General features: G+C 44.3%; 1 protein-coding gene and 1 pseudogene across 1 annotated transcript; both read right to left on the bottom strand.

Moving 5' to 3' along the window:
- Window positions 1-458: 458 nt before the first annotated feature.
- Window positions 459-2,325, bottom strand: LOC130381220 (uncharacterized). The gene is made up of 6 exons (XM_056588700.1): window positions 2,275-2,325; window positions 2,010-2,167; window positions 1,791-1,899; window positions 1,282-1,525; window positions 933-1,089; window positions 459-827 (listed from the first exon to the last, which is right to left on the bottom strand). Exons 3-6 carry the CDS (start codon window positions 1,897-1,899, stop codon window positions 549-551), a joined length of 789 nt encoding a protein of 262 aa, XP_056444675.1. The 5' UTR covers window positions 2,010-2,167; window positions 2,275-2,325; the 3' UTR covers window positions 459-548.
- An 18,822-nt stretch (window positions 2,326-21,147) lies between these two features.
- LOC130380929 (uncharacterized) lies at window positions 21,148-21,914 on the bottom strand (annotated as a pseudogene).
- Between the last annotated feature and the right edge of the window lie 446 nt (window positions 21,915-22,360).

The following is a 22,360-nucleotide window of genomic DNA, read 5'->3' as shown; positions in this document are numbered from 1 at the left end:
TTTCCAGAAACGCTCTGCTCCATAGGGATATCATGTAAAACAAGCGCTGGCAGATTTAAAAAAACGCTAGATGTGAACGCGGCCTTACGGTGGCGTCTAGAACATCCCCATAGGCGGCCATCTTACCACAGTAAGCTGCTCACCCATAACATTGTGTTGGTAGTGGTACATGTACTTTTTAAATAACTATAACTTGCTCAATTTTCAAAAACATTTTTACAAACTTTATTAACGTGGTTATGATATTGTACCTATTTTAGAACATTCATATAACATTCGTCATAACCAGTGACGGCTGGTGGTGATTTTGGGTGGGTGGGCTAACGAATGCATTACCAGGGCTGCCAAGTTTCAGAAAATGACAAGAGTGAGACTTTAGAGTCAGAAGCGTTCGGCCGCCGACCAAAAAAATTGATTGATTGATTTATACCTTAGGACTGATGTCCTCACCTCCATGCCAGCTGCTCTCTCTGCACTGTGGCCTCCTAACCTCTCTTAACCAGAAATTAACAAGACAAGAATTTTGACAAAATACATTTATTTGTCAATCATTTAGCATGTCTAGCGTTGTAGGTGTTGGTGGCAGATTTTGATGCCTTGATGACAGAGGCAGGGGGCTCCCACTTAAAACAGTCTGGCTCAAGGCTCGCCATCTTCACGGTCATGATGGATGACAGAGTTCCCTCAAGAGCCAAACTGTTTCGGGTCTTGGTCTTATTTAGTCCAACCACAGAGAAAACTCGCTCTGCATCAGCATTGGAGTGAGGCATGACCAAGACCAACTTGGCAATACAAGACAGCCTGCCAAATCTGCTCATACCGGTCACCTTTGAAAAATGCACATAGGAAGCCTAATTACTCACAAGTATTTTTGTGTACTATTAAGTTGATTATGTCAATGGGTATTCCCATGAGTACAGAATAATTCTTACCTTGTTCTTCATTGATGCCATGTTCCCCCAAAATCTCTCAAAGTCAAACATTGCTGGGTCGTCGGGCATGGCAATGTCCATGGTCTGGTAGTCCAGAAACTCCTCACAAAGTTTGTCTCGCTCTTCAGGTCCATTGTATGGGAGAAGTTCAGGAAATCTAAAAAGAAAAAAAAAGTGCAGTGATCTGGTAAAGTAGTGTAACTGAAACAGGGGTTGTTTTTCAGATGTGGATCAAACAAGAAAATGTGCCTGGTCTTAAGCCTGCTCTACTTGCAAAGCATATTGAGATAACTTGTGTTAGGATTTGGCACTATATATAAAATGTACTTTACTTGATAGCCCAACTTACCTGTCGACAAAGTAGAAGGCATCTTCCACTCCACACTCTGCTCTCTGCTGGACATCCAGAAACATGGCATGTTTAATCAGAGGCTCTTTCATGGGGAGTTTCTTGATGGCATACTCCACAGCCCTTTCCAGAAACGCCACTGCTGCCTTCTGGAACCTCTGCACTTGCTGCGGTGTAATGGCTCCTGCTTCAAGGAGCCTGTTGAGTGTAACTCGAGTAGTGAAGCCAATCACCAACTTTTCTCCTACAAGAGACACAAATCAACAACTGCAGAGGTCATTAACGATGCTGTATGCAGTAACATGTCAGTATGAGACGGGAACAAGACTGTGTTGAGTCACTTTAGTCACCATCAAAAACCACAATAGCCAACTTGAAAGCACCCCTTTAAGTATCTTCATCATATCAGTGATTGTGACGAGATGACTGCAGCCCTCTAACGAAAAGTGTGTTTAGTGAGATCAGTGAGTGGATAGTGCATGTGTAAAACCTGGACAATTACTAATCACCTGGCAGTTGGTTGGATGGCTCCTTAAAGCATATTTCATGCAGTTCCCGGTGCTGCAATGCTGCGGGCTTCAGAAACTTTGAGAGCAGCTTGCGGATAAAACCCCTCATCTAAAAATGTCAGAAAAGATTTACAAATTTACATTTATTTCCTGCTAATAAAAAAGGAACAAAGATAGAACATCATACTAGCAAACTGTATCCCAACGGTTCCAATTTACCTCATCATGTAGTAGGAAGATTGACGACTTCTCTCTCTGGAGGAGGAGGTTGAATGTGGAGAAGACTGGAAAAGTTGCTTGAAAGAACAGTAGGTACACCTCTGTAATTGAGTCAGAGAATGCCTCCACAAGCCTCCTGAACCTTGGCTGTTTGTCATCTGTGGGAAAAAGAGAGAAAAAAATGGTTGTGCATACTACATACTTTATTTACTTTTCAGTCTGCTCTAATAACCATGCATTTGCATCATTAAAATGTGATGCCTACTTAATGACTTGAAGTAGCTGGCCAGTGGCTCATACTGATGCAGGATACGAGTCAAACACTTCTCCAGGCTCAACCATCGAACAGAAACGTGCATGAGCATTTCCATATACTCACTTCCATGGAGCTCACAGAATTCTAGGACAAGAATGGAACATCTTAATGCAATTTGATCAAAGTATTCTAGATTTAATTTGTACTACATTGGGACTGCACACACATACCTGTTAGGTAACCTTTGCGATTGGTGCTTCTTTTAAACCAATATCCAACATCCACAGCGAGATCCTCTGGATCAAATCCACACACCTGCAAAATACATGATTATTTATAGTCACAAGACATTGTTGTCATTGGTTCATGACCGCACAGCATAACAACCTGTTTGACGTGACATTAGGCATAAGGCATACGGAGGGTCTTAAGCAACTGACCTCCAAAAGGCCTGGCCAGCCTGTTTGGCAGTGTTGTGGATGATGTGACAAGGGCACCCATGGATGTAGATACTGCCATGTTCTTGATGAGCTCTGGATGCGATGGAGTTCCTTGCTCCTGTATTGACAGGGGCATTATCAACTGACAGACTGACACAGTTTCTCCATGGTATGGCGTTTTTCTGCATGGCCTCATCCATCTTCTTGTAGATGACTTCAGCTGTGCCGCAGTTTGGCCCGCTGGTGGGGCACATATCCAGGAACCTGTGGACAACTTTGCTGAGATCACTGTCATATACCCGCACAGTGAGCGGGTTCATCTTCTCACGTCCTGTAACGATAGGTACATATATGATATATGTCAGATTAATGTAATACATTAATTAATATCTAAAATGGGTGCTGGAAAATGTGGAAAATGTAATGACCTGTATCATTTGATCCATCTGTGATCAACGTGAAAGGATTGGTCCTCATCTTCATGACCAGTTCCTTTCTAAAGTGAGGAGCCACTGCTTCATTTATTATGCAGGACATTTTTTGTGCGGGCAGCCTTGAAGCTCTGTGCAGTAGGGGAATCTTTGAAGCATTCTTTCAGCAATGGGCTGAAGTGATCGGCTACTGCAAATGGCACATTGTGTTCCACCATCGACACTGCTAACTTTACCTCAGCTCTCCTTGTCTGCACCAGAAAGGATGTAAATTAAAGAGCAATCATGCAAAAACATTAATAAAATTGAATGAATGTCTTAGCAGCAGACTCAAGGTCCATAGGAAAACACTATTACATACAAAAATAAACAAATAAGAACAGTTCAAATGAACATCAGATTAGCTAGGCATTTGTTTAATTTACTATGTATTTATGCTCATATAACCTACAAGTGCAATTCAGCTACTAGCAGCGGTTATAACGCCTAGTACCTTGACTTCCTGAGATGTCATGCCACCAACAGTGGCTGGGCCATAATATGGCGCAATGCTGGCTGTTGACTGTGCTGCATGTTCTTTTGAACGATGTATTTTGCTTTTGATATGCCTTGCGACATCAGCCTTGCCTTGATGGGCACAGCTGTTCTCATGTCGGCAAACAGAGCACCAAAAGTAGGCGGTGGTTGTGCCTACACTAATGAAGGGCCATTCTGCTGTCCACTCCCTTTTAAAAGTGCACCTGCAGATGGCTGCTCCACTTTTGGCCTTCTGCTTCTTCCCTGAATTTATTCTTATCTCCACATTTTTTTCTGCTGGCTCTTCTGTCTCTGTGTTTTCAATTTGTATACAATCAAAATCTTCGCCCTCACTGTCCTCAATCTCTTCTGATCTCGCTTTATCTTCAATTTCTTCTGTGCCCTCTGCACTCTCATTTTCCGGGGGTGCATAAGGGGGGGCTGTCCACTGGCACTGCCCAGAATGACAGCAGATCTCTCTGTGGGCTCTTCCTCTTACCTAGCATCGTCTTACCTAGCATCTATCAAAAGATAGCTACATGTTAGTGTTTTATTGAACTACTGTATTAAAGGCCCCAATGGGTCCATTGGTTCTATTTGTACACAGTTACAGTTATGTGCTATAAATGTCATATCTGAAACAGACAGCGGAGACAAAATATTAGCAAGGGGGAGGGAGAGGCGTCTCACACCTACTTCACTAACATTAAATTGACATCAGCCCTTGCTCCGTTTATGTCACATTATTTCTCTTAGGATTGTTTAATGTCTATATGAAGCCATTTAACATTACACAAGGGATTGTGATCATTTTGAAACCAAGACTGATTTTATTGGTGAGCTGATTTTGAGAAATCAAACTATGCTGCTACCTAGTTATGCTAGCTAACTAACACGAAGAGTTCAGTAATGTATTACCTTACCGTAAGGTAAGGTAATACATTACTAATACATTACTAACCCTTACTACTGGTTGTTTTCATATTTCATAACAGCATTATGTATAAAAACGTAAGGTCCTTACGTTTTTATACATAATGCTGTTATGAAATATGAAAACAACCAGTAGAAACATCTCTGTGTATAATGTATATTTGAAAGAAGGCGATTGATGTAGGCCTACTTACCCTTCTTGAAAATGTTGCAGAATGCAGTCCAGAAGTCAAATTTGGCACTATATACAAAGACGCTCCACCAAGACGCTCCACCAAGACGCTCACACGCGCAGGTAGCGGGAGATTGTTTACAAACTGTCAAACGTATACATCGCAAAGTGGACACTGCGCGACTACATAACCACTCGAAGCCGCGAGGACCAAAGCTTATTATCATGAGAAAAAAAAAATAGAGTAATGAATGGGGAAATAAGCATGAGAAATGGCAAGTGTGGCGTGTGGTGTGAGAATGGGTCAAATTGCGTGACTGTCACACTCAAAGCGTGATGCTTGGCAGCTCTGCATTACATTTATCAATACATGGGTATCAATCACGTGACCTTTTTGTTGTGTGCGCCATCTTTAGGACCATAGCGCCAACAACCGATTCCAGGGGAAATGGCATTGGCTACCGTTAACGTCAAAGAAACGGGCTCTGCTAATGTTAATCAGATGATCTCTCATCTCTCTGATAAAGAAAAACAACGCTATTCCCAAAAAATTGATATTTTAGGTTTTGATCCATATTTACTTCCAAATCAACTACTGACCCCGCTGAAATCTGTCGTTATCTTGCCCAACATGTCTTTTGGCAACATTTACATTTACCTCGTCCACAATCCTTCTCCATACACCGGGGAGTCCCTCAAGGCATACAAAAGCATGGAAGCTTACATGTATTTTAAATCAGGATGGGTTTATCATCTGGAGATGAAGAAGCTGTTCCTTTTTACAGGAAAGGTAAGATATGTGTTTACTACAATGCTAGGATAATAATTAACAATTGCCAATGGTTTCGTTTTTTAAAACTGACCTTACGTTTGTTAGCGAAAACATTACATACACTATCCAGATAAAAACATTAAGAACAATTTCTGTATGATGTTTATTAGACCTATGTAATCTGAATTGGAAGTGCTCGTTGTCATGAGCTATATCTTGTATATTAATTATCAGCTATGTGGTATGTGTATGCACCTTTATTTAATCTGGTGTAAAAACATATTCAAATTTAAAACCGGATCATCCCAAACAAATATCTGCTTGCGTGACCCCATGTATGCAAAGTGTCCTCCTTTTTGATGTGAAGGAAAAGGCCACCCTACTTAGATAATGCTATGTATAACTTAAACATCATTGATCTGGCTATATTGCTAAACTTATAATTCCCGATTTGTGTTCCAAACTAAAGGTGAAGCATTCAGAAAACCTTTCTGTGACCCCAACACATCCCTGGATCACAGTCCAAGAGGATGGGACACAGGGACGTGCACAGGAATTTTGAGGGGCAGTTGCTCTGACCTGAAAAAAGGGCACCCCCCCCCCCCAAAAAAAAAGAACTCACAGGCTATATGAAGGACTGAGAATAACAGGGTCTTCATTAATATATAATTACAAATAAGTAAAACACTGAAATAACTACTACTAACGATAATGCAGAAAAACATGACTTGAAGAAGAAGAACATAACATGAACACAAACATAATTAAACAACATCCTATCAAGTCACTGATAAGTTTCTCCAAATTTACATTTTAAAAATGCAAAGCTTCAAAAGAGAAGCCTTCAGAACCTCTTCTTTGTCGATAGGTATGTCCTTCTCTATGGACAGCAGGAGGAGGTCAGACAGCCGCTCTTGACCACACTGATTTCGGATTTCGGAGCACATCACTACCCTGTAGTGATGTTCTCCTCTTTGCTGCCTCCTTTAGTTGTCTCTCTCTCTCCTGAATCCTCCTCTTTTCACTGGGCATTTCGGCTTCACTTAACAATAACAAACAATACCCAAAATAGTGATAAGATTTAGGCATGAACCATTTTCAATGAAAGAATTCATGTGATGCATTACTTCCATTATTTATTCTTCTTGTTAAAACGAAATGTTAGAAACTAACTATCAGCAGACATGTAGCTTAGTTTGCCTACCAAAAAATGTGTAGACTATGTGATAACGGGCTGCTTGTCTGCAAGCTAGCTAGCTGTCTGATTATTTAGGCTAAACGTTACGTGGCAAACTGAGCCTGGATTTATGAAGATTGTAATTCATTTCATAAAACGTGATGATTGATTGTTTGTTGGTTATACATCTCAAATTCACCTTTTCCGAGAACATCAAGGCAGTCGTCTCACAGGTGCCGGTGTTCCGGTCGCGTGCAGCGCTGCAGCTACGTAAAGCAGCTTTCACACGCCGCGCGGCAACTCGCCGCCTCCATTCATTTCAATGGGGGAAGGGCGGCAGAGGGGAGGCGGCAAAAGCGGCTGTTGCCGCGCGGCAGAGTTTGCCCCCCCCTACTGACTTTCACTCTCAGTGCCCGAACGGAAATGAATGAGGCTACGCTTACTTTATGAAATGTTTCGAGTGGCGATTTTTATTATCTAGGCCTACATGAAATTCTGCATCCATTAAATGATTAAAAAAAAAAATATATGTTTTTTTCCTCGGAAGGGCAACCTGAGTCGAGGAGGGCATATGGGCAGTTGCCCAAGCAACCTGAGCAACCCCCCTGTGCACGTCCCTGCTAAAAGGGGTCCCGGACTCCAGCACAGAGTTGCCGAGTGAACCCCTGGACATGTCTAACATGTAGAAAACGGACAAAGGGGCACGTGGGAAGACCAAGACTCAGTCCGCGCAGATTGTCGTACACCGGAACGGCCTCTGAGTAGAGCACAGTGAACGCGGCCACGCCCCGTGTTGAGTGAGCTTTAAACGCCCAATGGTGGCGCTAAGCCCTCCGCCGATGCGTAGGCTAAGCAACACCCTCACATATCCTGCGAGGAAAACCGCTGTTTTAGAGAGAGTGCGGGCCCCTGCTTAGCGTCGCTATAACACCACACAACAACTGTTGTGTGAGCGGAACGCGGCCGAGCGTTTCACGTACATAGCCAGCGCCCACACGGGCACAGGAGATGCAACTCCGCCTGCCGCCTCATCAGAATGAGGCCAGTGGGTGAAAAGCCTTAAGCCAATATCGCTCGACCGGACAAGAAACTATTAATGTTCTTAGGGAGGAACGCAGGCTTAGAGCAGCGCATAGGCAGCTGTCCTCGTTAAGCAACAAGCAGCCTCGGGCTGACAGACGGACGCGGTCAGCTCCAGGCCCGCTTGCAGAAAACCTAAAGCCAATAAGAGTGCAGCTTTTAAAGGACAGGGCATCCAAAGGGGCCTGAGAAAAAGGCTCGAAAGGATCCCTGGACAATCCGCGCAACACGGTGTGGAAATCCCAGCGTGGTGTAAGCACACATGAAACAGGCCTTACCCGTCTAGCCCCATGCAAGAATCTCTTGACCAGTGGATGGCTGAAGATCGGTCCACCATCACAGCCTGCATGGCCAGCCGAAACGGCTGCCGCATAGACCTTGATAGTGGAGATGGCCAAACCTTTCTCCAATAAGTTTTGCAGAAACGAAAGCACGCTTCCCACCTCGCATTGAGATGGGACAGCGTGGTTCCTCTCACACCAATTAGAGAAGGCGCACCACTTCGCCGCATAGAGGGAAGAAGTAGAAGGCGCACGAGCACTCTGAATAGTGTTGATAACCGTCTCAGGCAAACCTTTGCCCTGCAGGATCAACCTCTCAGGAGCCAAACCAACAGCCGTCCCGAGACATCGGGCGGGTGGTGCACCGTCCCGTGGGCCTGTGAAAGCGCATCCGGCCTGAACGGTACCGGCCACGGCGCCGACCGCGAGAGCGCGGTCAGCTCTGGAAACCACAGAGCTGAACGGTTCTCCGGGGCCACTAATATCAGGGACAGTTTCTCCTGTCTGACCCGTTCCAGAAGAGGAAGGATCAGCTGGAGCGGGGGAAACCCATACAAGAGAGCCCGCGGCCAAGGTGTGTGTGCCAACACATCTACCCCCAACGGAGGGAGATAGAGGTCCACCTGCGCCGTCCCGAACCTCTGCCAGATCAGTCTGACAATGTCGGGATGTAACCGCCACTCGTCTCGGCGGGGACCGCCTTGAGACATGAGGTCCGCCCCAACGTTCTGGGCGCCCGCAATATGCAGGGCCTTCAGACTGAGGAGATACTGATGAGCCTAAAGCCAGAGCTCGACCACCTTTCGGTGGAGAGCAGGGGAGCGGACTCCCCCTGTCTGTTGATTTACGCCGCCGCCGACACGCTGTCTGTCCTGATCAGAACGTGGCGGCCGAGCACCAGGTGAAAGAAATGCAACAGCACTTTACTCAAAGCGTCAAGCTCCAACACATTTATGCGTGCTGCAGGGGGCTTGCGCCACTCGTCTCCGACCGAGTGAGAGAGGCAAGTTCCTCCCCTACCCGTCAACGAGGCGTCCGTGAAGACCACTACGTAAGACGCCACCCTGCCCAGGGGAACACCCCTGAGAAGGGCGGAGGGTCTTTTCCAATATTCCAGGTCTGGCGACACCGAACGGGGAACGAGGAGCACCCTGAGCTTGTGTCACCTGGGGTCCAACTGTTGGCGAGCAATCCACCGCTGGAGTCTGCGCATAAAAAGCAGACCCAGGGGGACCACGGGGTGGGCAGCTGCCATCAGCCCTAACAGGCGCATGGTGGACAGTGCGGTCACGTTTCTGCGAACGCGAAAACGGGAGAGCGCTGATAGGATGGTAGAAGGTGCGCGGAGCCAGGGAGTAGCCGAACGGCAGACACTGGTACTCGTACGCCATCCCCATAAAGGCAAAGCAGAGAAACTTCCTGTGCGCCTGCCGAACAGGGACGTGGAAGTAAGCATCATTGAGATCCAGGGATGTGAACCAATCGCCCTCTCTCACACACCGGACGACAAGCCCATAAGGCGAAGCCTAGACGGCGTAGTCTACATGAAATAGAACCCGGAAGGGTTGTTTATTAATTTATTTTCACATATGTTAAAGTAAGGATTGGCATTGTTAAAGTTAGATATTAAGACAGTATTTTCTAGTTTCTATTAGCTGAAAATGTCACGGTCTGTCTGCCACGCCTCTTTTACCCTCGCAGCTGGGCTGCATCAGGTGATTAGTGGAGCCTTTAAGTTAGCTGAACACTGTTCACCTGTCTTCGCTGTTTGGTTCATGCAAGTCTCTCCAGCAATTCGCCTGTCTCCTGTCCCCGGTTTCCCGATCCTGCCTGTTCCCGACTACGTTCCCCGCCTCGTCCTTCTGGATCCTCGTTCGCCTGTCTCCTGTCCCGGTTTCCCGATCCTGCCTGTCCCCGACTACGTTCTCCGCCCCACATGGAATCGGTCCGGGATCACTTGCGGAGGTTACCCGTCGCCGCTCCTCATCCCGGTTCCTCTTCGACGTCTGAAGCTCGTGTGCCCCCTCCGGAACGCTGCTCCGGGGCTCCTGGTTCTTGCCGCCCCTTCCTGGTGCAGTGTTCCCTCTCCTTCGAACTCCAACCCTCAGCCTTTCCCACTGAGCGGTCCCGGGTGGCTTACATTATCTCTCTGCTCACCGGAAGAGCCAGGGACTGGGGAACCGCCGACTGGGAGAGGGACTCGCCTGTCTGCGCTTCGGTTAGTGTTTTCTCTACGGAGCTCCGTAAAGTTTTTGATCATGAGACGCGGGGTAGGGAGGCAGCTCGGGGATTGCTGAATCCAACCCAAGGTGGGAGAACCGTCGCGGACTACGCTATTGAGTTCCGCACTATCGCGGCTGATAGTAGCTGGAACGCCCCCTCCCTCCTTGACGCTTTCTACCATGGGCTCTCCGGCCGCATCAAGGATGAGCTGGCAGCCCGGGATCTCCCTACTGACCTGGACCACCTGGTAGCCCTTGCCGTTCGCATCGAGAGGTAAATTGTGGCCCTCGACTACGTTCCCCGCCTTGTCCTTCTGGATCCTTGTTCACCTGTCTTCTGTCCCGGCTTCCCGATCCTGCCTGTCCCCGACTACGGTCCCCGTCTCGTCCCTCTGGATCCTCGTTCGCCTGTCTCCTGTCCCGGTTTCCCGATCCTTCCTGTCCCCGACTACGTTCTCCGCCCCGTCCCCGTTGATTTGCTTGACGAAGTTAAAACGGAATATCATTGTATTTGCTTGTCTCTGAGTCGTGCTTTTGGGTTCAAATCTGCCAGTCACTTCAGTAGAGCGAGACAGAAAATTAAGAACTTGGATATCAATCTTATATGTCATATGATTGAGATTTTATTTGCTCATTCAAAACTGAATAAATAAGACAATTGATACAACTGAGGAACAGCTAAATGTAAATCCATAAAAAACGGCAACTTCGTCATATTCATCCTATTCCTTGAAAAAATCTATTTTCAAGGAATAGGATGAATATCTAATATGAACACATTCATGAATTCTTCCTCAATTCACCATGGGATCTAAACATGCCGTTTTTTATGGATTTACATTTAGCTGTTCCTCAGTTGTATAAATTTTTATGATTTTCCCGATGTTCAATGAATTGTATCCTTGCCTATACAACTAATAACAATAATGTTTTCATGGATTTACATTGAGCTGTATGTGTGTATGTGAATTGCAGTGTATGTGTTTGGATACACACACGAGCACACACACTGAAATATTTGTATATTATTATATATTTTTTTATTCATGTTGCCTGCAGTGGCGATATCGCACAGGTGATTCCTACAGGCTCTGAAAAAACAACAGTCATCAAGCCATTTCTAACTTACCATTTTTAAGCAAAATCATTGAAAAAGCTGTTTATCAACAGCTAAATAACTACTTCAATCACTGGATGTGCCAAATTGTCTTCAATTGAACAATGAAAAAACTGAAGTAATGTTCTTTGGTGCAAGGGATGAACAATTAAAAGTCAGTACACAGCTGTTATGTTAGAAAGCACACACCAAGACAGAAATCTTGGTGTAGTCATAGACTCACTTATATTTCTAAAACCACATGCAATGCCATACTGAACTAACTGACTAAGGTGTAAATGTGAGATGCATTTTTAACTGATAGATGCTTCTGCTTAAATTATTTGGGGATTTATAAATAAATGAGAAAAAAGAATGTCTGACAAAATCCCGAACCCAATGTATTGGCATTTTTCAAGTAGGTCTATCTGCAGCCGGAGCCACTTGCCAAACACCCCCATTGCTCTGCCAAACACGCCCATTGCTCTGCCAAACACGCCCATTGCTCGTTCTATGGTGGCCATCATGGGGGAAAACAATAAACAGCACTACAGCGCTCCATTCACTTTGCACAGCGCTCCATTCAAACAATGCAAACAAACTTAATAAAAACGTAATAAAAAATGGCCTTCATAAATACACGTTACTGACTTTAAACAGAGCTCCATTCACTTTGTATAGAATGCAAACAAACTTAATAAAAACGTAATAAAACATGCCTTTCACAAATACACGTTACTATGTTTAAAGCCACGACTCTTGTCTGTCCATACGAGCTGTTTGTGTTAAAAAATAATCCACCCATTGACATCTTAAATGTCCACTTTCTGTCTCAGTGATGGATTAAAAACGCGACTCGTTGAGACCATGGACCTATGGTTTAGGCCTGCTGCAAACGGTACCGACCATACCCAAATACCTCTACTACACATATAGGGGTCTCAAAGTTTTCCTCCAGTTTTGTCATGTAGGCTACTGATCCTGGTGCCTCTCTTCTTATCCACCGTTTCCTTCGTAAGGGATCACAGCTTTTTCTTAGGTTTACAAACCGTTTTAACATTTGAATAACTTTTATTGAGTGTGCAGCTTAACACACAACAGCTTTTAGGATGTTGTGACTGGTTGTGGATCAACCTGGATCATGAACTCAGACGCAAAGAGCATCTCCTCTCCTTCTCCTTAAGGAAAGCCACATAGCCTCTGTTAAATGCATGTTTTTATTAATTTTGTCAGCTTTGTAGGTCTATCTGCAGCCGGAGCCACTTGCCAAACACCCCCATTGCTCTGCCAAACACGCCCATTGCTCTGCCAAACACGCCCATTGCTCGTTCTATGGTGGCCATCATGGGGGAAAACAATAAACAGCGCTACGCGCTCCATTCACTTTGCACAGCGCTCCATTCACTTTGCGTAGAATGCAAACAAACTTAATAAAAACGTAATAAAAAATGGCCTTCATAAATACACGTTACTGACTTTAAACAGAGCTCCATTCACTTTGTATAGAATGCAAACAAACTTAATAAAACGTACTATAAAACATGCTTTCACAAATACACGTTACTATGTTTAAAGCCACGACTCTTGTCTGTCCATCGAGCTGTTTGTGTTAAAAAATAATCCACCCAGTGACATCTTAAATGTCCACTTTCTGTCTCAGTGATGGATTAAAAACGCGACTCGTTGAGACCCATGGACCTATGGTTTAGGCCTGCTGCAAACGGTACCGACCATACCCAAATACCTCTACTACACATATAGGGGTCTCAAAGTTTTCCTCCAGTTTTGTCATGTAGGCTACTGATCCTGGTTCCTCCTTCTTATCCACCGTTTCCTTCGTAAGGGATCACAGCTTTTTCTTAGGTTTACAAACCGTTTTAACATTGAATAACTTTATTGAGTGTGCAGCTTAACACACAACAGCTTTAGGAATGTTGTGACTGGTTGTGGATCAAACCTGGATCATGAACTCAGACGCAAGCGCATCTCCTCTCCTTCTCCTTAAGACAGCAACATAGGCCTCGTGTTAAATGCTGTTTTATGAATTTTGTCAGCTTTTGTAAATAATCTCATGGTTAAGAACATTTCAGACATATTGCCTCTCTAGAAAGAAATAAAAGTAACCAGTGGGCAACAGAGAATCAGTTACTTGGACCCTTATTATTGTATTGAAGACAGCGCCCAATATAATCCAAAGATGTGTGGTGTCGTAAGCCACAACTCGAACAATTGTGATGATACATATTGGCTAAAGGGTGAAGACAGCCAGATTGCACCAGAGACTTTAAATGCAGTAGCATCACTGTTCTCACCTCCAAATATTGGCATAAACCTTAGAATATAAAAGCTCCATACCAAAGTATTTTAATTATTAAAAGCCTGTACCCATAAATGACTTAATGGTTGGTTAAATGAGAGATGTGTCCTTCTTTGAAGCTGAAGACATCTTTGTCCTGGTAATCCACTGCCCTAAATGGATACAAAAATACACATAAGTACAGCTCTGATGGTGGACATTGTCTTTGTATGCAATTAACTTTATACTAACCATCTCCTTAGAAGGAAAGCGGTAAGGCCTCTATTGTAAGCATGTCCCTCGTCAGAGTCCAATGGCATACTGTAAACCAAACATCATTATGCGCCATCATGTTTATAATATGCAAAGGTTTACAACAGTTGAAAAAGCGATCCAGGTTGGATTAGAATGACACAGTACCAAACTAAACCTACTGCAGGAGCCATAAAGATACATGAAGTACTTAGCACTGACCACTGTGCAGCTTGAAAGTGTTATTTTTAGTTTTGTTTTCCTGAAGACAGGTGGGACATTGTCTCGGAAGTGGCGGCGCCAGAAATAATTTGTTGCAGTTGCTTAACAGTTGCTGTATGAATTCAAGAGGTTGCTGGTCCAAAAAAAAAACCTTGATCAAAACACCTGAATTTGGCAGAGGCACGGCCGGGAAGACATTTTCGGCACGGGTTGGGGTGGTTGCGGTCCCGTACGAGGCAAGTTTACAGTACAGTAACAACACAGACTAATCGCACCACTGTGATTGAGTGTGATCGTATCATTTGACAGTTCAACGTGCGCTATCTTTCTCCCTCTCCCTCACACACGCACAGACATAAAGACGTAAAGACATAGAACAATATAGAGGAAGATCTTTAAGAAGGCCAACATGAAAATAGCCCAGCGGCAGTCCAGGTGCTAGTCCAGGTGCTAGTCACTGCTAGTCCAGGTGGCACTGCGGCCACACGACATATAACAAACAACATAGTTCTCTCAATCAACAGCCCGTCAGCAGTCCCCCAACTACAAGGTTAGCTGTCCTGTCAATAGTGGTGAATTGCACATCTCAGACCCACCGTCGCCACGGTACATTCCAAAGCATTCACATTAGTTGCGCGATACGTCTCAAATGTAGGCCTATGTGGAACATTAATACAATAGTTGCTATTGTTGATACTATTATACTTCATAATACTTCTATTAAGGGCGGATCATACCAGGCTACGATAAACCCATCCTTTGTCATGAGGCCAAAACCTAGAATACTATTTCTACTGTCAAAACAAAATCAGCATGTGCCCACAAGTCAATAGTGCGGCGACAGGGCAAAACTAGTAGTTAACCCAAACGGCCTACCTTAAAAATCGGTGAAAATGACTTGACCGGCAGGACGTCTGTGAATATTCCACTTTAAATCCATCGTTTAACACAACCACCATGCTAGCAAGCATTTCTAACAATGTGTAGGTTGCTATAAATCAGAACTGTTAGCTACAAGTATTTTCTACGTTGCGTTCAGACGTGCCACTGGAGAAAGGACAGCCAAAAGTGTCATGTATGATATATAAGCCGATGCTAATTGCTAGTATTTGAACTAGAGAAGCAGTACCGGATTACAACAAATTATATATCAAGACAGCAAATCGTGGTATCAACGGAAACCAAGAATGGAAAATAGGGACGTGTTAGGAAGATCTCGCGAGTAGACTAGGATTAGGGCGCATCAGATCCTGGAGTTAAAACACCAACTACACACATTACATTACATTTCCATTGGTATTAGAAAATAAAATGGACTAATGCCCCCCCCCTGTTGAGAAACAACTTAATATATGGCATAGTTTTCCTTGACTGTTAACACCAATGTCACTGAATATCAAACACAATTCATTCTTAACACTCCAATTTCAGTTCTTAAGCACACTTGTTAAAAACACTGACTGTAAACAATTCTCTAAAATGAATTGCCATACTATGTGCACTTCCTCATTACATAGACAAACTCATTTCATACCGGTTTAATATCAGCAATCCCCCCATAAGGCAACACATTGCATGTGCTTTTTTATTGATGAAGATGTGAGTGGATTTAGTGAGAACACACTTTTTTTTTTTTAACACTAAACTATGTAATACAAAAAAACACTTCCATGTTGTTACCAAATACTACAGTAAAGTAGTGCAACTCTTTTCAATCATGTCAGAAAAATATGTCACAGTAAGTGTCCATGCCACAGTAAGTGTGAGTCAGTGAGTCAGTGAGTCAGTGAGTCAGTCAGTCAGTCAGTCAGTCAGTCAGTGGGTGAGTGAGTGTGTCAGTGGTATGGGTGGCAAGAAGGTCTCAATTCCACATGTGAGGCTTCGTGGGAAGATAGGACACAGTCTTGGCGAAATGCACATCCGCCTTGGTATTTCTCCTGTGAGTGAGGGAAGAAGGAGGACATACAGAGTGTAAGTTAGTAAAAGCCCAATAAAACATAGATACGTGTTCATTGTTGTGTAAAAGTGTCCACAAGTGAATAGACTACTTACATAGTTATAACATCAATTTCTGCTTAATAATACAGTATAACTGTGCCAGGAACTCAACACACACACACAAACACACACACACACACACACACACACACCAGCACACACACACACACACACAACTTTTAAGTACACCCAAATTCATGACAACACTCACTCATAATAATGTGTATCAGAATCACTGAGAAGTAAGAGTCTCTCTACCATATATCACAGCAGCACAATGGCGCCTGTTGTTGTGGTTCACGGCAAAGGCATCAACGATCGGCATCCGCAGCCAGTGATCTTGCACTTGCAGCGTTGATGGATAGTAAAGCCAGGTCACTGTTTCTAGAATCTCCTGAACTATTCCTCAAATCATTTTTGACTCGTGCGAGACAAGAAAAGCTTCTTTCACAAGCTGCAGATGTCACTGGGACTGTCAGAGATATGCATAAGAGTTTGTTGACGTCACAGAAGGGGTCCTTGTATGGCTGGAGCAGGGCCAAAAATTCTTGTGTAGTGCCCACAGAGTGTCCTTGCTGTCCTTTAGTTGTGAGCAGGCGGCGTATCTGGTGCAGTTCGGCAGTCAGGTTGTCATGTGTAACCCCATAATGCTGAGCCATTGGCCACAACAAAGTCATGTTGAGAAATGATTTGTGCTTTGGGTTCAGGGCACATGTCCCCTGTAGAACGCCACAGGTTTCTGCAGAAAAACGCCTTCCCAGCTCATTGATCAGTTCATCAAGGACATTGTAGTAACAGTGTCTCCTGATATCTTGCAGTGAGGTAAGTGGTTGCCGTTGCCCTGTCTGTGTGTCAATGATGAATTCCTGGAGATGACCAGGAGGCTGTCTTGAACGTGGCTCCGCTCTGAGCTGGGTGTTGATTGCCCGTCTTGGCACACAGGGCCTGTGCTTTGTCAGATAATTTCTTGCTAACGATGTCTCATTTCGCTTTTCTGACAGGGATGCTGAGACAGACTCGACCAGGTCCAGAGCTGATGAAATAATCCAGATTTGGGGACTGTAGTGTGTCCAGACAGAAATTTGGTGCTACGAAATACATCCTCAAACAGAGTGAGCTGCAGGACGAACTGCCCATCTACAGTGCCATTATGGACTTGGCTTTTGTCCTCAAATCGAGCCCCCTGCTGGCTTATCAGCTTGAAGTGTGCGTGGATGGCAGGCAGGGTTTTTTTAATTGCCAGAAGTGCGGTATATTGGCACGCCCACCTCTTCTCAGATAGAGATTTCAATTCCAGCGGTGGCTTAAGGGCTCCAATTCTTTTTGTTTCTGCAGAAACACATTGTGCACAATAGAACTGGCAAAAAAATTGTGCAGGATTTGCACAAATTCAAAAAAATCTGCAGCTGTTTGTATTTTGCCTACACAGTCTGTTAAAACAAATTTAACCTGTGTGCATGGCAGTGTACGTAGAGAGCCTGGGGGACCTCTCTTCGGAATCGCTCTGCACACCGCTGTTGGCACCAGACATAACGGCGGCGCCGTCGTAGCACTGGGCTATGCACTGTTCGTAATTGATGTTGCACTTAGTTAGTGTATTTTTGATTAGAGCTAGCAATGATTCAGCGTCCAAACCATCTGCTGGTGTGAAGTGAAGGAAGTCCTCACGGACTCCATCCCCTCACAAGTAGCGGACCACTACTGACACCTGTTCCTTCTTACTAACATCCCTACTCTCATCCACCAGAAGCGCAAACATCCCTGCGTCTCGCACATCACTACTGATTTGGTCTCGTAACATTTTGGCCATTAATGCGATTACTTCGTCCTGGACGGTGTGATGAGTGTATTTGGCGTTCTGTGCACAATTTGCCATTTTCTCAGCCACAGTGGTGTTGAACTTTCTGACTGAATGGAGAAATTCCAAAAAATTACCTCTGTTTGAGGACTCTTCTCCCTCCCGATGTCCGCGTAGAGCGATCCCTTGACAAGCGGTGTAACGCAGGGCCTCGACAATAGCCTTCATATACTCTCTGTTCTCTCTCACTGCCTTAGAATGGCCCTCGTCCAGCGCATTGCAGATCCTGGAGCCAGCATCTCTCCTGGTTTTAAATTCCGCCCATGCCGCCATAGCATACCTGTGCACAGTGGACACATTGTGGGTTTGGAGTGTTTTCTGTGCCTTCACCCATGTGCTGAACCCATTCACGGTAAAGGCTGTTTCCTGGTGGACTCCTGCACCACTCCGCCCGAAGTGCCTGCATGCGTAACAATACATAGAATCTTTGATTGTTGAATACTCAACCCACGGATATTGTTGATACCATCCTGGGTTAAAGGCGCGCATCTGAGAGCTGTATTTTTTCTTTGGATATGATCCCAGCACAGGACGACGTAGGTCGTCACCCGGAGTCTGGCTTAGATCCTCTGGTGGTAGTGCACTGCCACTGGTAGAGCTAGCTGGGCTAGCTTGTACAATTGGTCTGGGCTGCTCCTCAGCATAACCCCCCTCCGAACAACTGCCAAGTCCAACACAAGTCTGGCTATTAACGAGCCCATCCTCAGCCTCGCCATCGCGAGGCTGAGGATTTCTTTCGAAATAGTAAAAACTTGTCCATATTTTTTAAGCGCCAACGAGCCGGCAACGAACATCTCTGACTGATAATCTCGCCGCGAGATGTCCGCATATTTGAAATGTTATTTATTTTTCGTAAGACTATGCTATTAATGAAATTATTGTTTCATGTACATTAAATATTAATTAATTAATATTGTACATATTGCTGGGGATAGTTTGTGTTAATTGTGTGAATGTTTTTTTTTAATCTGTTCATGTCACTTACAGAGTGTGCGCATGCCCAACGCTCGGGAACTGGATTTGAAGGACAGTCCAGTCACGGCCCTGAAATGTTGACGCTACTCACTGATTATGCACTTAATCTGGTGATTCATATGACAGGAATGGTCGGTATGGTGACGGGTACCGCATTCGGCCATAGGTTTAGTTGAACTTATTTAATACCATTTTACGGAAAATGGCATTATTTCAAATATGTTGTTTGAGTTTGACAAAAAATCAGGGGTTGCTCTGGGGTTTCTGAGTAATTGCTTGGAGTTGCTATAGCAACGGCAAGCAACCGTTTGGCGCCGCCCCTGCTCGGAGGGTTGATTTTCCTTCCTCAGTAAAGTGGGCGAACTTCCTCCCATACCTGCAATTAAAACACCAGAGCATTACATTTATTACCAGGTCTAATCGCAAATTCCATACATAAATAAATACATATTATGTTTGTAGCACCGCAGCATACCCTTCCAGCCCAAGGTTTTCCGCCAGGACAACACACCACCACCATCTCAGAAAAAGACGTGTCATGCTAAAGAAAGATGTTAGTCAAAATGCATTCATTTCCTTATAGTATATTTACGGATTCTGTGTTTCATAAGAAAAACAGTTTTTACCCTGCTTGTTTTTACCCTGCTTAGTGCATACACTCTGAATACTCACTATTTTTAAGGAAGCATGATTTCATTCAATTTGGATATGTTTTATTATAGTTTGGGAAGTAACTCACCATCTGCAGCCTACACATTGGCCCTAAGGCAGTACTCTCAGTAACTGCTACATACTTAAGACCCACCTCTTCTCTTTGGCATGTATTTTAAGCTGAGCTCAACACCTTGACTATAAATTCTACTATGTTATTTTTTCTTCCTATGTTTGTTATTTATTGTTTATTAATAATAATAATAATAATAATACATTTTATTTAGAGGCGCCTTTCAAGACACCCAAGGTCACCTTACAGAGCGTATAGCAAAACAGAATAACACTCAAAAGAAAGGGGGGGACCTCACTAACCACCACCAATATGTAGCACCCACTTGGGTGATGCACGGCAACCAGTCGGCGCCAGAACGCTCACTACAAACCAGCTTGGGGTGGAGAGTTGGGGATGAGGTGGAGAGTGAGGAAAATTCCCAGTAACATTGGGAATGTTACTGGGTCTGTGCTTTGTCAGAGTCTTCTTCCTTTCGATGAATGTCGAAATAATAACGACATTCATGTACATCGTTATTATTTGCTCTGATATTATTAAAATTTACTTGACTTAATACTTACAATACTGAAGTCAAAAGTAGCCTCTGTGGCAAAATACCAGGCGTACTGTAATGAGAGACACGTGAAAAATATTTAACATGAGGCAGCTTTGTCATTACTGAGAAAGTACTCACACAATGAAATGTGAAGGGGTGATGCCAAAAGAAAGTTATCTAAGGCTTCCTATGCACACTTGAATTTTAATGTATAAATTCTTTGAAAATGCAATGAAATGAGAACACCCATTTCATGGGATACCTTAAAATCAGTAGAAATTATAGAATTTTCTTCGTATAAGAAGAAAGAAAGTAATAAAAGAAATGAAGATCAGCAAAACAAATTGAAAGAACAAGTACGGAAATAAAAATTAAGAAGTTTTCATAGAAACATACCAAATATTTTTTGGAGTTGTTTGTTAGAGAGCAATACATATTCATATATTGGATGATACAACCTTCTCCTAGAACTTAATAATCATGTCTATAACCTGATCTTTTACAATTTACAGGGTGAATGTGTGATGAAACAGGATGGACATAAATACACATACATTGATTTTTAATATTTACATTTACATTAACATTTAGGGCATTTAGCAGACGCTTTTAACCAAAGCGTCTTACAATAAGTACATTTGTCATAAGAAGTGCATCAATATATCGCTGTCGGTACAGAAAGGATGTTCATAGAACCAAGTGCAAGTACCACAATTGCTAGGCTAATCAATTCCCCGTGTTACAGCCATGATAGCAATTACTGCAGTTGCTACACAGTTAAGTACTATAATACAATGCAATACAATACAGTACAATACAATACAATATAATACAATACAATACAATACAGTGTACAATGGTGGCCAGAAGGGGGGGGGTGGCTATGCAGTGTCGAGGTGGACTCTGAATAGGTGAGTCTTGAGTCTTTTTCGGAAGATAGTGAGCGACTCTGCGGTCCTGAGAGCTGCAGGGAGCTCGTTCCACCACTGAGGTCCCAAAACCGAGAAAAATTGTGACTTTGCTGAACGGCCTTTGCTAGCTCTTAGCGATGGCGGTTCCAGACGTCCAGCTGAGGTAGTTGAGCGGAGGGATCGAGCTGGGCTTTAGCAATGCTTGGAGGTAGGCAGGGGCAGTTCCATCGACTGCCTTGTATGCCAGTACCATTGTCTTAAATTTGATGCGAGCTACTACAGGGAGCCAGTGGAGGTCCTGGAAGAGGGGGGTCACATGGGAGAATTTCGGTAGGTTGAACACGAGGCGCGCTGCCGCATTCTGGATGCGCTGCAAAGGTTAAACGCAGAGGCAGGAAGTCCAGCCAGGAGTGAGTTGCAGTAGTCGAGGCGGGAGATGACCAGTGTTTGGACTAGAAGCTGAGCTGCTTCCCTTGTGAGGAAGGGCCGGATTCTGCGGATGTTGTAAAGTGCAAATCTGCAGGAATGGGGCGACCGCAGTGATGTTTGCAGTGCAAGATAACTGATTGTCCAATACCACACCGAGGTTTCTGGCAGTTGGAGAGGGAGATACAGTGATGTTCTCGACGGTGTAAATCCATGTGTGGGCAATCTTTCCCTGGGATTAGGAGGAGCTCGGTTTTGTTGAGGTTAAGCCTCAGGTGATGGGCGGTTGTCCAGGTGCTGACGTCCGCCAGACATTCCGATATGCGTGATGCAATCAGGGTTTTATCAGATGAGGGGAAAGGGTGAAATAGCTGAGTGTCGTCAGCATAGCAGTGATAGGAAATGCCGTGTGATGCAATTACCGAGCCCAGAGACCTGGTTTAGAGGGAGAACAGAAGAGGCCCCAGTACAGAGCCTTGAGGGACACCAATATGCAGGACATTACACTTCAGGGGAACAGGGACCATGCTTAAAATAATACCTTAAATGGTATTGGTATTAAAATGTATTTAATCAGTCCTTCAAAAGTCTTAAAAATGCGAGTAGAGTCTATCTGCAGCCGGAGCCACTTGCCAAACACGCCCATTGCTCTGCCAGACACGCCCATTGCTCTGCCAAATACGCCCATAGCTCGTGCCCGTGCGTAACGCTACTGAACTAATATGGCCGCCGCTGGTATTCAGTCGAAATTAACAATGGAGGTAAGAAAAATTTC

Source organism: Gadus chalcogrammus, chromosome 4, assembly GCF_026213295.1.
Source record: "Gadus chalcogrammus isolate NIFS_2021 chromosome 4, NIFS_Gcha_1.0, whole genome shotgun sequence".
Lineage (NCBI taxonomy): Eukaryota > Metazoa > Chordata > Actinopteri > Gadiformes > Gadidae > Gadus > Gadus chalcogrammus.
This window is presented reverse-complemented; position numbering and strand designations above follow the sequence as displayed.

Excerpts from the sequence above, each read along its gene's own strand:
- LOC130381220 (XM_056588700.1), bottom strand. The coding sequence starts at position 1,899 with ATGAGGGGTTTTATCCGCAAGCTGCTCTCAAAGTTTCTGAAGCCCGCA. Across the intron at positions 1,090-1,281 it reads GCCTTCTACTTTGTCGACAG|ATTTCCTGAACTTCTCCCAT; the intron begins GTAAGTTGGGCT and ends TTTTCTTTTTAG. Across the intron at positions 828-932 it reads TGGCATCAATGAAGAACAAG|GTGACCGGTATGAGCAGATT; the intron begins GTAAGAATTATT and ends CATTTTTCAAAG.